The sequence below is a fragment of the Echinococcus granulosus genome (assembly GCF_000524195.1).
Source record: "Echinococcus granulosus chromosome Unknown EG_S00001, whole genome shotgun sequence".
Lineage (NCBI taxonomy): Eukaryota > Metazoa > Platyhelminthes > Cestoda > Cyclophyllidea > Taeniidae > Echinococcus > Echinococcus granulosus.
In genome coordinates, this window is record NW_020170381.1 from 651,321 (window position 1) to 667,656 (window position 16,336).

The following is a 16,336-nucleotide window of genomic DNA, read 5'->3' on the forward strand; positions in this document are numbered from 1 at the left end:
ATACTCGCTTGACTCTGTGGACATAATTCTCTGCCCAATTGTACATATGTAATGTGCATGTATTTTGTGGTTTCTTCATTGAGGGATCCCACAGTCGAGCAATCTTAGCTTTGCTTTTTTCAGGCAGTTTTTTATGTACGTACTGTATTAATGTAAAGATCGGTGCAGGGTGACTTATGGGTTCTTGACTTTTCGCTTCATATATTTGCAGGACAAATATTTTTACTATTTCATGGTGCAAGGTCCCATTACCTATTCTCTCTATTTGTAAAAATACATTTGAACCATCAATTAGTGTTTTTGTTAAAGCAGGTAGACACAATTGGGAACTCTCATCGACAGTTAGTCGCGTGTTAAGCTCAAACTGTTATGCCTTTTGTCATTGTTGGCTTATCCGACTGTTTGAGAGATCGCATTGCGGTTGAATGCCTTGGAGTTGTAATTTAGCGATTTGCCTTGGTATCGGTCTGGTGTCATGCGCCGCCCGACTTAGTACATAGAACCAATAGAGCTAGGAAGAACTGCGATTGCATGTTGTTCGTTCAGTTCATATTCCTCGAAATCGTCCAGTTTGTAGCGTTTTGGGTGAAGTTCTAGTATAGCTGAAAGTCAGTCAGGCGGTACTAGTGCCTCTGGATAACTTCGACCATTCTCTTTTCATCCACTTCGCTTCAGCACATCGAACCGGGATTCAAAGCGGGTGTATAATTTCCTGTACCCAGGGAGTGTTTAAAGGTGGTTCATATGTATGCTTAGGTGGTGTGGCAAGTTCCCTAGTAAAAAGTGCGCTTGCACTTGTTCTGAGGTATTTGGTTAGTCCAATTTGAAGTTGTGTTCATCCGGTAGAATAAGAGCTTTGAGGTCATATGGATAAAATCAAGAGTGTCAGAAAGCTAAGGTCAACTTGCTTTCTTGGTTCACGTTGCTTGATGCGGCGTGACTTTCAACTTGACTAATAAATTTTTATACACTTGTACCTCGTGGCCTCAACACATTTTCACAGATGATATCGTCGGATGTAATCTGGGGACCTTAGGTAGGTTTTCGTACTATATTTTTTTGCTTGCAAGTCCTTATCATTGAGACCCTTTTCTGTTAAAAATTTATACTTCAGAGCAGGAATATTATTCTTCTATTCTGAAATGTGGTACTTCAATAGCCTTACTGTGGTTCTCGGGACAGATGGGTTGGTAGTGGGATGAACGTAATGTGAAACACGTCAAAGGCACTACTCATTTCTAAATACACTCCATTCTCTATAGGTGATGAACAGTTCGCACTGTGCATAGGTGTAAATAAAGTAGTATATTTGAACCTGGATGCATGACTGAAAATGTTAAGGTTTAAGCCTTGGCTTTATATTACTTCAACATCGTATTACGTAGCATTTATCTGAATTGCCATTACCATATAGCCCTCCATTGAAATGAACTTGATACGGACATCATACTCCGTCCACGAAATTGACATACTTGCCCATGTGCTATATTCGCATATCACCATGAGTACCTACTGAAATGTCCCCATTTCCTCTTAATAGGAATTGAAAGTTTTGGCCTAAATCCTCCTTCCAGTGGGTATGGATATAAGCAAATAGGTTGTAGTACAAGTTGTACAAAATCTAAGTGGGCAGCAGATTTGCTGTAATGCCCTAAGAAAGGTATGTGAAGTAGCGATACTATTAGCATTTAATTATTCGTGTCCTCAGTAACACATCCCTACATCCTTATATTGTTCATGCTGCCCGTCTATTTCCTTGGACTATGCCTTTAAAAGCCATCTGTCTGCTGAAATCACAAGGAGTAAAATCGGAAAAACGTCGCTTAAGCTATTTTTATTCGACCAAAGCAGCATGTGATTACAGTTTAATTTGTATCTCTTGTGTGAGCCAATTTCAGTTTCCGTAGGGCGACTGAATAGCGGTGGTGTGCCGATAAAATGGATGTGAAAGTCTAATGAACTTACGTTTTGAATGGTTGGGTCTCTGAGCCGAATATAAGGTCCAGAAGTGACATTTAGTTTCAGTTGGAATATAAGGCAATATGAACCTACTAAAAGTCTCCTAAAGAAGGTAGTGGTAATATGAGTACGATTAGGTTCTCCTCCTGCTATATTTTGTAAATTACTTCCATTTCTAACAAAAGTAAGTACAAACGTTTCCGCCTGAATCGAATCTCAAAAAGCATACTAAGTCTGCTGTTCTGTAACTTTACATTATTAAGCTCTAAATGGAATATCTACAAGCAGGTAAAAGTTAAATGATGCATCTTAAACAAAGTGCGCTATTTATGCAAGAAAAATTAGAGGGATCTTGTTTGCCCTTTTGTCAGTTTCCATGTAATCCAGTCATCGGGAGTGCGTGGGAAATGCGTGAACAATTCGAAGGAAGAGGAATTGCTCCCGCTTTCGTGACTTAAGGCATAAAATGATGACTTCAGCACGCGCATGTTTCTTTTAGAGTCCGCAATAAAATGAGGAGACAAACTCATGTTTATGTTAAGATGAACAAAGATAAAATGGCAGTTCTGATGCCATCGGGTGGCATAAAAGCGTCTGCTTTGAATGAAAACTGGAAACACCAACGCAAAAAGATAGTTTGAATTAGGGCTAATAAAGAGTTATTCCCTGTTCACGAAAAATGGTGTCACATTTATCCCCTGAGCCACTAAAGAAAACTAGTCTTAGAGACTATCTCAAGATGAAAATCACTTCTAACTTCTGTGACACCAACATCATGGATTGTGGCAGCATTTCACTTCCAATTACTGTTTCGAAATCACGGCAAAAAACTAGTTTGAATGGTCCAAAAATGCTAAATGTGCCTTTCTTTATCAATGCAAAATCCTTAGCTAATTTTAGAGTAATTTGACTTGTTAGCGGCTCAACTTGGAACGTTGCACTAAAAGTCTTCAGAGCCACTCTCTTCTGCATTGTTGTCAGCCCGAAGTGCACTTAGTAGTACACGTGGACGCATCTTTGGCCATTTATCCACGTGTATTTGACGTAAGAGTGGTTGTGAAACAAAAAATTGCGACAGCAGAGATACATAACAGCCCCTACGCCCGAATTTGAGTAATGCTAACAAAATCCACGCTTTTTCGAATAAGGCGCTTCCTAAGCACTAAATTGACTTTGGCAATTTGCTCGTGTCAATGTCCAAGGTACTAATGGTCACTGCTCCCCCACGCATTCAGCACAGTGGACGGTTTTCTTGATCTGGCTATCGCCTTGCAGCTGAGCCTCGCGTGGTCTGAGTCGCCACTTCCAGGTTGGCCATTCAACCCCAATAACAAGCGTTAGTCACTTTTGCAAACCTGGTAGCTAATTATGCCAATAATATTTTAGGTAGTTTCTACTTACTTCCCCTTTAAGTGCATGTAGCACATTATAGAATGAATGTTCAAATGTTTTCCGCTGATCGATTGTAAATGCCTCAGAATAAGGCTTCAAAAGACCAAAGTCGGGTAAACTATCTTCATTTTTTTTTTCTAATTACCCTACTGCGAATGACATCCCTACTTTCAGATAGATAAACAATCCACAGATCGCATCCAATTAACCGTCTGATAGCATTTTTCATTGTCACAAGATTTTAGGTTAAAGGGCCTTCCCCAAGCTTTGACATAGACTTAGGACAAAAAGTCATTCAAACAATTTTTAAAGAGCGTTGGTGGTTCGCGAGCATAGTGCTTTGAAAAGCCACAACGGACGCGAGAAGGAGGGAATATGGGAGGTCCTTCTCCATCAAAAGAAGCCGATATGCTCCGCTATGAATGGTGGTGCATTTTAGGAAGCTTTTCATGCTTCGTAAATTGCATTGCCTGGGAGCAAATTCTCTTTGAGTCGTTAGCACTGTGCTGTGCTGATTTCTCCAAAAGTGTAGGCACTGACCTAGTAAAAAGGGTGTTTGCATTTGCGCTGCTCTTTTAATGGTTTTCTTGAGAAGTGACTTGGCTTTTGGGAGGAAACACCCATCAGCGATGATCAGCAGGGGGGAGGGGCGGGAGACTAATTTCAACACTTTAGAGCTATTTCAAGCTTGTATTCGCACCTACTTTCCCCAAGTTTTATATGGAGTTCCCTATATTTAACGCACTGTTATGGAATATCCCAGGCATACGATAAGAATCTCATAAACCCCTCTCGTTGGGAAAAGTTGAAAATTGTTGTAACTATTAAATTACAAAAATTTTAGTTGTTAATTTGTACAGGATGTAACGATATTACTGAGAATCCATTGAGGTTTTTTAAATGCAGCCAAAAATGCACATGGAGTACACGCAACTGGGCTTTTATTTTTATGATAATATGATAAAATAGGCTGTCATTGAATTAAATTTCGGATGTCGCTGAATGCGCACGTCAAAATCCCATATCTTTGCGCCATGGATTTGACGAGGCTAATAAATCTTCGTTTGATGATAAACACTGCAAGCAGGGAAAGGCAGCGAGAATAGTTCATAGATGAACGAAAAGCTGACTTGAAGCAAAATTAAGGTTGTGCCATTATTATCAAAACATTTAAAGAAATTAACCGTATACATTTCCAGTCGGTACTGCGAATGAAGTCCTTTTAAACTAAAGAAGTGAGATTAAAATGAGTAATCTCTTATTTGCCTCACTCTAAAACCAACCAACTCACTATTCGACCCCGTGTGGCGGCCCTGAAGATGTGTTTGTGGCAATTTACAGCCTTTTTAAAATGTTTTTAATTTCCTGTGCCACCTATGCACGTGAATGATCAAGATACAAGGATCTGTAATGCAAGAAACTGAACTTGCCTGATCATTTGACATTACCCTTTTACCGATAGGCACCTCTTGTTTACGTTAAAATGAACCGTTTTCAGCAAACAAAGGGGATGTGCAAACTTTAAGAATTAAATGACTGAGAATGAAAACCATAAATCATTTTCAAATGAAAAAGATCAAAATCACAAGAACTTAAAGTTGTCGCAGAGCATTAAGTGCCTACTCTCTAGGAAAGAATATGTACAACGTGTCAGGTGTCTCAGTGATCAACTGTTAATATGTAACAACACAAATAAAGCAATTGATAGGAGTTGAATGGAATATCCGTTCGCCCCCATGGTGTAATTATTGTACGCATTTTGGCTGCACATTTCCCACACGCTGCAGTTCTGGATGGTTTGACGTACGGACACTGAGGCTCTGAGCTCCTTACGTGCCAAGCCTCTTTGCGGAATAGCATCTGGAATATTGGACACGAAAGCACCTATCAGTTCCAAAATCATCATTGATACCCAACCATTAAGCGCTAACTGCCCGACAATCTCCAGGAATTCTTTCAAAATAGAAGAAGTTGGACAACTGATGGCTTAATTCGAGTTTTTAAACTAGTCTCGATAGTTCCGGGTATAAACCAATGCGTAGAATAATCCAAAGCAGATGAGTATTAATTCAATAGTGCACAAATCTAGGCTAATTAATCATGGCTACCAGTTTAAGAGGAACCGATATTTCGGTTTTTATTGTTAGTTAGAGCGAAACCAAATCAGTCTCAATAGATTTCGGTAAAGTGTCAGGCAAGCAATGAGGTTTTATTAAAGTAAAATTGGAAAGTCCTATACAACAACTAAAATGCAAAAAATCCAGCATAACTTGTAATTAAATTCCACTATTTTAGGAAAGGATTTAAATAGTTGAATTCTATGTCGGTCTGCGACCTAAAGATGGTTTTAGCTGGGTTCACAAACCCCAAATATGTGGTGGAGTCAGTTCATTTGCCAGAAGGACCGCATGCGTGAACGTAATTAAAATCAAATTTATTAAGGAAAAAAATTGGGGAATTTAGTCACAAAAAATACGGACAGTTGCTTCTAGCTCGTGCGAATAGAGTTCCCAAGAAATGCATACCAATTTCACATTGTGACATGCCATAATAGGGGGATCAACGCTTGCAATGAATATTCCCCATTGTACGTGGTACTAGACTATAAACAATGCATGATTGAATAGAAGAGACTTACCATCTCTGGATCGAGCGATTTCGCCCTGTACGATGGTCAGCCTCATGTTTTCCTCCAAACAGATTTTTGGTTGAGCTGCAACAAGCAACGTTGACGTCTCAATTAGACGTCTTTTGAAATGTTCACCACTGATACTACGTATTCAGGCGCATTTATAATTTACCCTATCTAATGGTGATTGCAAAAGTGGTATTCCAAGTGATGTGGACTGTTCACTATAAAAATGGAATCAAACCTCATGAGGCCAAGTGAAACCGAAATCTTCTTATATGCATCATTGTTTTTTACAAATACATACAAGAAGACTGGATGATGGTACTCTTTTCTGCTTTTGCATGTTGTGTGCACCTATGATAACGTGCACTGATCCTTGTGAATAATTTATGGAGTCCCGTAATTATATACACCGCTTGCACGAAGTGACTTACTGAATACAACAATGACTCCCTGCAAGGTATGCTCCACTCCATGTGAGGAATAACTGGAATTACCTACTCCATTTATCAATAGAGTTGCTAACACCACTTGTATTGCGTTGATTTGAGTCCACTTCAGGATGAAACGGAAATGTCTAATTGCGCATTTTGATCATGGGATGAATAAACAGTCTTTGTCAATTGATGAATGGGTCTCTGATATAGTTACCTTTTAGGCACATAAAGGCAATCCACGTATTTTCCTCCCCTCTTCAAATCAGATATTCCCATCTCTTCTTAAAACCATCCCGATTCTGTGGCTCAAATTTAGGACTACCAAAAGTAAGGGTAATCATTAAGTTTTTTCAATTAGTTGGCATGTTTCTTTTTAGAAAATGACAATTACGAAATTAGAAGCATCAATGAAAGTTGTACACGCCTTGCCAATGCTAAAAGAAGTCCATCTCCTCTGAGGCGAGGCGCCGGGTCCAACATAAAATAAGGCGTTTTTGTCTTTGCAGTCCAAACATTCAAAACATGTGCTTGAATAATTTAGTCGCATCTGAGGGAGTATTAAGGTGAGAACACACCTAGACCTGGCACTTACAATCCTCTTCGTGAGTTGAGACGAGAAATAGTGAGGCATACTACACAACAGGGGTAGTGATTAAAATGGCAGCGAATCGTCTCACCAAGATGCGGTTTATTTGATGTTATAGTTTTTGATTTGATAGCATTCTAATGAATTTGTTAGGACTTCAGAACCCCGTTTTGTAATTTAGGGAGCAAGCTGTTATAGGTAATAAATATCGTAAAACTTTCCTCGGGAATCTGCATTGCAGTACACTTTTCCAATATCCGTACTTAATGTACCTCTTCGACGATGAAGTGATAAGATGGAGCTAAAAAAGGAACTTTATTGCAGTTATAAAACCATCCTAGTATGCTCGAATACTAGAAAATCAGCACATTATGGTCATGAACACCACGTAGCACTAATAAATCCTGCTCAAAAACAAAGAAATTCGATATTTACCAATCTACTAAAAACAAATACCAGGAGGACAGATAAACACTGTTGGAACTCCTTTGGATTTCTTCGTAACAAAGGATGGAGTATGTGATGCAGTAAAACAACAATGTTTTTTGGGGTTAGATCATCATTTATCCTCGATGTTTAATCTCGCGATCCTTGACCAGATCACCGAGTAAACCGATTTTTTAGTTGTTAACTACGAAAAAGGGCTCAACAACATTCCAAGAAGGCGATGTCTCAACCTACGTGTGGTGTTATTTAGACGATTTCATTCAAATCAGAACAAGGAATTGAAACACAACCTTTAAATTGCTTTTCGAATCATGTAACACAATACGCAGTTGTACTGGTTCGCAGGTGAAACGCATGCATTACTGTCCGAAAGAATTCCAGGTAATCATTTGCCGCTTTAAGTAAGAACAAGCATAAGGAAATTAATGATCTTTAGTTTTCGCTTAGGCTAGATAGGAAAAAAATAAAACATGATAAATTAAAGTTTTCACCCAAAATTCTGAAAACTTGAACAAAACTGATGTACGTTTGATGAAAGGACTCAATGACCCACTTGAAGGGTGTAATTCGCATTCTTTTCGAAGAAAAACCTGTAATCAATGTATCTGGAATGCTTGAATTGTACTTTGAAGCCGGTTTCGTTGATAAACAAAGTGCTCTGACAAAAAATCTTCCGATACAAAACTTTTAATCCCAATCGCAAGAAGTTGCTATAAGTGGAGTCGTATACTCTTCCAAAATTTTAGTTCATAACATTTAAGAGGTCTGAAGAATAATTTAATGTTTTAAAAATCGTCAACTGGTCATTGAAATTCGATTGCAAAAGGCAACCGTGTAATCGTTATGGCGATTTTCTTTTTGAAGAAAAAAAGGTTCCCACTTTCTGATTTATTACAGTCGTGTAACTAAATCACACGCTCAAAAAATAATTAGCCTTTTAAGTCATGCATTCCAAGTTATCTGCGAAATGCCAATACGCTTTTTTTAATTGAGACATGAAATTCTGCTCTTTAAACAACTTTACCTCCTGATTCGCTTACAGAAGCGGATAAATGGTAACTAAAGGTTTGGGTGGAAAATTCGGTACTCTAGTGAAATTTAAATAATTACATCCTGTATACGATTCACTTGCTCTTTATCCACCACTGCTTCAAGTGGGAAAACGGAAGCCCTATTTACACATTAACAAGTTTTGTTTGATGCCACTTTTCAAATTCCCATACCTGCCTCAATTTATGCCTACAAATTCGAATCGCATCCACTAAATATCATTATGGGGCATCTCGGGAGACTTGAAGTATCTTAATACAATGCTTTCCATTGGTGCTTTTCTGAGTTCATTTAAGCGTAAAGTAACTAAAAATAAGGAACTGAAGATGAACTTGCCAACAAATCTTTTAGTAGTCCGATTAGACAACTTATAAAGAGGTAATTGGTGAAAAGTGTGCATTGAAATATGCGGCTCATTTGAATGGCATAAGTACCTATAATGCCAGTTTTGCAGGTTCAACAGTCAGTGTGAATGAGTGCTTAGGCCAACCTGTGAAGTAAACGGGTCGATCTTTCTGGAAGCTTGGCGTTCCCGTTGACCAGGCAAACTCGTTTATCAGCAGGGTGAACGTCTCACCCTCCACTCGACCCGCCGATCGCTTGGCGGGGCCGCGGGGTTGTCGTGCCACTGATGGCAGCCGAGCGCGTCTGAAGGCCAGCGAGGTGGAAGCGGTGGCGGCAAAGGAGCGATTAGTGACTGGCATCTGTGGCAACCAAATATTCATCTCAGAAAGATTCACGCCCTTAGGCACCGCCGTATTGATAGGATCTCTGAATGAACACCGATAGAGAATGTTGACAGTATTTCCATTGTCAATTGGGTTTGAACAGTTGTCAAAGGCGTGTTTTTTGTAGGTCTACAAAAGCAGACTGGATTAATAAGTTAAAATTCATGCTTTTCTTCTTTGAAAACGAATAAAAAACCAAATATAATTTGATTTGCACTTATGATTTTGAAGAGTCTAGAGCCAAGACCGGTAGTCTGTGCCCATTTTTCGCTGTCAAGCGTCTATTTAAATTAACTCAAATTTATAATAAAAGCTAGCAGATGTTGCTTAATTTATGAGAGGCAAATGTTTCTGCGCTTTATAAGTAGTGAAAATTGCCTCTTTAAGTCGTTTTAATCCTAGTTGTAGGTTTAAAAAACTTTCCACTTCTATTGATTGCTCTATTGTTTTCATAAATTAAAATTGCCCCTTCTAGAGCTTTCTAACAGCCCCTAGTCGGACATTTAATGAAAAATCTTAAATTTTATTTTGCATGAAAACAATGACGTGTAAAACTAATCACCTGTAGCAATGCCAGCTAAGGAGGCGCTGCTCGCAGCACCTGTCATACAAATGTCTAATAGACCCTGCTCATTACATCAATCAAGATGTTTCCAACAGATCTTTGCATGATCCTTGTGAAGTGCTCGTGGTATCGCATTGGCGGTGGTGAGGACTTTATGCCGTATTTACCGGAGCGGGTCAAAGCTCAACTTGTCACCTTTTTCAGATTCCGTTAAAAGCCACTTGTTCTATCCATTTTAGCCGTTATTGTTAATGATACCATTTGCTTTCCAAAATCATATTTATAAAATGTTTATAAGCTAGAAATCCTAACATTGAGATACTCTGATTGCGTAACGCCAAACATTTGATTAGGATGTGTACTGCAATAAAATGGCAACAAATGGTACTAAGTCTTCACTAAACCGATACTGTTCTGGCGTTTAAAGAATTGTTTATTTCAATCAAGCCCACTTTTAAGTAGAACTCCTTCTTTGCACCTTGTGATTTCGTAAACAAAGTAGTTCTTGTGCGCCCATTAATCTGCGAGTGCCGATACCAGACAACTGTGGATTTGATGGCACCAATTTGCACAGTGATTGGCCACAGGATGAAAAAGTAGAAAAGTGAAAAATTTGTATGCCCGCACTCGAAAGCGCATCCACTCGTGAGGGGAAGGCGGCGGGTAGGGGCAGGGGCGAGGATAAGGAGGGACGCAAAGGGGGAATCGCAGTTTTGTTTAGCATGCTTGTCAAGTCACTCACCCAGAGAATGAAATATTCGTCCTTGGGACAGACAAAAATTACCCTATCCCGCTGTTCCACATGAAGTACTGCTGCAGGTTTCACTCTAAAACTGAAAACCGGAAGTGTTGACGGCAACTCCCACCAAATTGATTAGCATTTAACACTGACCAGTCCAGACCGAAACATACAATCCTACCCGTTTGCACGAATCCGGAAAAAGATGTTTTGTTGAAAATATATCACCAACAATGTAAATTGAATAGTTCATGAAGTAGCATTACTAATTTCAAATAAAATAGGCTATTGAATTTTCCGACATCATTTTTTTTTATTTTCATCATTCGCATAATTTAAAAGTACTTCGTATGCTTATACTTGGTTTATTTTGGCCAGCATAGAAGTTGAATTAAGTGAAACCTTTCTTTAATAATTTCGTTGAAGAGTATGCACGTGTAAGCAACACGATTATGACCATGAACGATGCAAAGCGGTTGGCATAAGTGTAAAATTTCCCTTTCTCAACTACTATTTGATTCCACGCTCCCCTCAGACATAGGGGTAAACGATGATGCAGTAATAACAATGGGCTTGAGAGTCTTAAAGTTCCCCTCATATCTTGGGGGCAAGCATATGCAGGTGGCTCCCAATGCAAAAGTGTGATTCGAATTGACATATTTACCGGTAGTCATTCATTTCACTGTGCGAATTGTCATCTTCGTTTAAAGCTATTATACGTACTTTTGAGTCCTTTGTAGACAGCTGGTAATAATACGCATCATTGTTAGGAAATACGTGGTTTCTTAGACACGTCCAAAGCAACACCCACATGGGTTATTTAGCAACGCTGTTCAGTAAGATAATATTCACTTACACCGGGATTTTAATGAAAGAGCCAAATGCGTGGTCTAGAATAGGTAAATGCAGTCCATGGTAAATGACCAAATTTGACGTTTCATTGACATTCCACATGAGCACAAGCAGAAGGTGAACATGAAGTTTAACCACGAGGAAGTGGATCACATCTGATCAGCTTCTGAATTTCAAAATTAAAAATTTAAAACCTTTAATATCAAATTCCAGATGTTTCCATTAAACTCATGCAGTATGAAAACCGATAGTAAGCTATCGGGGCTTAACTATGGGTGAATGGAAGGACGGTACTTAGACGATGGACGTTGCACGTGGCCTTTTGCTGAGCAAACTTTTTCATTTGAATGGACAGGTTCTACGCACTGCTTGTGCCCACAAACTCAATTTATACGCGGTATGCAGACGTGTTACTAAGTAGGCAGTTGTCCAACGCAGCGTAAGAAATGTAGAACCGGATTGTTAAATTATCCCGATGCTCACAACGCCTGAGCTGAATGTGAATGTGAAAGTTAGCTTTAGTACTAACTGACTTCAACCCCTTCTACTTAGTAAGCACATGGAGCGGAGGTTTTTACTAACTTATTCTTCTCGTTTTTTGAGCGAGTGGACAAACTCGGGTAATTAACTTACCATATTTACAGAAAAACGATAGATTATCATGTGGCATGTGAATTAATTGCAAAAACTGCCTCCACTTTTGCCCTAACTTCCTAATAAAGGACCTCATGCAATTGCTTTGTTTCAGTACCTCAATTCATGTGTGTATATGGCATCAAGTGTTTCGATTTATACAAAACGGTGCTTCTCTAACAAAAACTAGTTTTGAATTTTGTTGCAAAATTCATCAAAATTGGCGACGTCAAAATTATTCAAGTAAATGCTCTTCAAGTATGATGTGAGTGCTTTTTCAAGGATGTATTTAAACGCCAGTTGCACACAGGAGCTACAAAGCGACTCTGTAAGGCAATCATGTGCATGTCTTGATGTCGTCTTTTAGGTATTGGCTGCAACCATTCGTGAATTCTTAATTCTGAAATCTGAGATAATACAAATCTGACATGCTGTTACATGTACTGCTGACGGGGTTTCAGATCAGCTGCACGAAATCCCAACATCTCTGACCAATTCTCATGCAACTAGCAGGACTGGCAGCCCCAGTGTTCATGACGGGGAAATCAAAATTAGATTCGGCCACTGTTGTGGCAATGCTGAAGAGGGAGTGGATGTTAGTGAAGTATCAGAAGACGTAGTTTTATGTGCTAAAATGATCTGATCTTACTTGCGAAACTTGTAGACTAAAACTAGTTTTAAAATGATATTTAGGTTGAAAAGGAAATGGGAATTCCTACTTATCTTAATGAACAGACATTTATACATATGTATACATGCAGCACTTTAGTATAATAAACAGCAGCACTTTCCCTCAAAATATCAAATTACGATCAATGGGGTTATATTTTTCCCAATATTGTTAGTGATGGGCTATTTGAAGAAGGAGCCGCCACGTTAACTCTGCTATGTTCTGTACTAGTATTACTGATTCCTTACAAAATATGTTTTACAAAAAGATTTAATAGAAGATCCTCTTTAGATTGTTTTCGTGAGCTCCTTTTCCCACTTTCGTCACTCACAACTTTTTACCTTTGGCTTGAATTCACGATTCTGCGACAACTTTGTAACTGGTGCTTTGATAAGCATAAAATCTGGTGAAAGTATACGCTTTAAAAAATTTACAATTTTAGTCGACCAAAATATACCGTTATTGTAACCATGATTTACGTATACTTATGATAGCTGGAAATGGTTTCTCCTGTTCTCCTTGGGTTATTCCTAACTTTTACAGATTTTAAAATTAACTATTAATTCGACCTGTTATAGTTTTTTTAATGAGCTCAAAGTGCTTTGAATGGAAGTATGAATTTTAAACCCACCGCCGATATGATTTTAAATGGGCCTGATGAAATATACTACAGTGGTACTACTGCATTATCTGCCAGATTCGAGCGAAGTACGCATTTCATGAGATTTACAAGTGTAGTTAATGGCGAATTGCATCAGATGCAAATATTGTTCAAACTGGAATATTTAAGAATTCTCATTTTTATATTTTCGCTTGCTGTTTCATCTTCCACCTGCAAAACATTTCATCTGAAAATGATAATGATATCTCGCACAATTATACATGGATTTTCATCAGCTCCCCTACGAAATTATGAAAAGCAGAGTGGGATGTGCCTTAAGATAGGCACCGAAAGCGCTAGGGAAGTTAATTTTAGGGTATTTAATAGATATAAAGCATTACGATAGCATTAAGATTCTATGGAGCAGTGAAGACTTACATTATATTAAGTGGACTCCAATAGATCAGGTGTGTTTTGGCATTTGTACAGAAATTAGTACATAGGATAATTATAATGCCGGAAATGATGATTGAATAGGTTGTGAGTTTTGACGTAGTCATTTGGGCCACTTGTGCTTGTATCATCACTCTGATGATAGCTGATATGAAGGAAGCTTGATTTTGGTATATATTGAACAGATATTTTCTGTCAGAGACGACCATCTCATGAGGCCAAATCACCCAATCGGATCACGCTTAAGTCAGGTCAGCATGCTATTGGCCAAGTCCTGCACACCCGTCTGCCAGGGGATGCTGTTATTTGCAACTGAAATCACAAAGCCCTTTCACACTTTGCTTTCAGCTCTTCACGCAGTCCGTCGTCGTAGTGTGTACAACTGCGTACATTTTGGTTGTCTGAATCCACTTTTAATTAATTTCTCCTTCTTTGCGAACAATCGGATCGTTCACGGCATTGCCCATTAAAATGTTTTGCTATTGATATGGATCTCTTGACAAGGTGCAGATAAAATAAGCATATGAGAATTTGTGCCATTTTTTAAGCCTGATATTCCTTATATTTTAATTGTTAATAAAGCAGCAAATACATTTTCATTGCTTGCAACTGTGGCCTGAGCTTCTAGTAAATTCGCAGGAGAAGAATTGTGCCGATGACGACAGACATTTGACAAAATAAGCGTTTCTTAGTTGCAAAACACCACATTATTGTGTATTTGTAATAAATTAAGAGTGCAATCTTTGTGTACAAGTCATTGAATGGCTTCATCTATGCATTTTATGTACTTCAAGTTTAGTGGCAAGTGCATGTACAGTCTTCATGCGCCGATTGATGACTTACCTCGTGCAGGGATGAAGCGTACTGGCTCATTGTGTTGTTTGCAGCCCAATGAGCAGAACATTAGAACACACAACACAGTGAATTCTCGAAAGAATTGAGTAATTTCTTACTGTAGGCAACAAGTGAAGTTCAAAAAGGCTACCTGGACAATACCATATTGCAAATTGGATATTCTAGTTGAAGCATGCAATCTCTTTTATTGTCAGCTTAGGTCTCACATTCTAAAGTTACGGAGCAATTTTAGATTTTGAATTTCGAATAAATGTAAGTTTTACTAATAAAGGAGGTACGAAAACATCCCATAGACCAAGTCTTAACTAATTTCATCTTTGATGGCACTTTTGAACTTGGAATGAGAAGCTTGTTTGGGCAGAGCATAGTCCCCTCCACTGAAATTTCATCCAGCGTCACTGCGATCACTAATCCTTTTCGCGGACCGAGGAAACTGTCTCATGTGTTTAACCCCCGAAAAATGTCCTGAAACGTGAGTTTTTGGACATTGCTTACACCTGACAGAACGACGTGTTTCCCAATACAAATGCATCCATTTATTGCCTCAAACGTCACACAATTTTCTTAAACATAGCAGCTCATTTGTAAGGGCATAGTAAATGCACAACCGTTAGTCGTGATTTTTTTTAATATCAGTAGAGTTTGATTTTTGTGCATCATTAAAAGTAGTTTTACATATTATTTCTTCTTGTTCTGTATTTATGAGGAGTTTAAGCGTCAAGTTACCTTAAATCAAGTGATTTTCTAGTTCGGTACTTAGGTTTTTGGAGCAATTTGAGAGTTTGCCAAAGAAATGGCGTAAAATTTGATGTCACTTATGAGACCCTTGGACTGAGATGTAAATAGCGATTGAAATCCATTTCTTCTTCCATTCAATTCTTGAGGCCACCAGCACACCCGAACTCGCTCTTTCCCTCTCCCGCGTTGGTTAATTATCTCGCAAAGCGAACATATTTTAAAAACCAAGACCTTGTCTTTTGCCCAACAGAGTTGGTCCAAATGTCCCTTTCCTCCTTTCCACCCCACCTCTAAACACGCACCCAAATCCTGCTGATGGGGGAGGGAATTTGTTCTTTTATTTTGATGCCTTTCAGACCCTATTTAATTAATGAACTTTCACCGATTGAAACGACTGCATTCACGTGCATCACAAAAATTCGACGGTTGCTGCCTCTCTCCTGCCCTTCCACAGACTTAAAGTATGCTTATATCGACTGACCAAAAATTCAAAACGCCACAGTTTCCTAGCCGCTACACTTTCAGCAGCTACTCAATTCGCCTCGGCAATTCTCGGTTACTTGCTGAGATGCGCTTCTTGAAGGTTCGCATCGTGTAACGTGAAAGCCAACTTTGAGTGAATAAGGGATTTTTCATGCTGGAAAATAGTCAGCATATTTTAATTAGGACACAAGTGCATCAGTACATGGCTGCTCATAATTTTATCTCTTCCTGATGCGCTAATAGTTGTATTTGTACATTCAAAGAACAGTTGTGCTTCAATAATTCCGGTATTATAAAGTGTCTAGAGCTTTAGAGTTACATTTTTCACTAGATTCTTCAAATAGACTAGACTAGTCAGAAAACACGTACTACTGTGCAAGTGGGACAATGAGGTTTACTAGAGTGATTAGTGAATTCTGCTTAGGAAAGGAATGGCTATTAATGTGCATAGTGTGAGGCATTCGGGGAGCCATTCGTTCTGCTTCATAGTTGATAGGGGCACTAAGCAATTGACGC

The 16,336-nt window shown here is 38.8% G+C and overlaps 1 protein-coding gene across 1 annotated transcript; it reads right to left on the reverse strand. All coding sequences in view use genetic code 11, as the record gives it.

Annotated features, from left to right (window-relative positions):
• Window positions 1-8,937: 8,937 nt before the first annotated feature.
• EGR_00073 (hypothetical protein) lies at window positions 8,938-10,520 on the reverse strand (the record flags this gene model as incomplete). The annotated part of the gene is made up of 2 exons (XM_024489322.1): window positions 8,938-9,360; window positions 10,440-10,520. 2 exons carry the CDS (start codon window positions 10,518-10,520, stop codon window positions 8,938-8,940), a joined length of 504 nt encoding a protein of 167 aa, XP_024356000.1.
• Window positions 10,521-16,336: the final 5,816 nt, after the last annotated feature.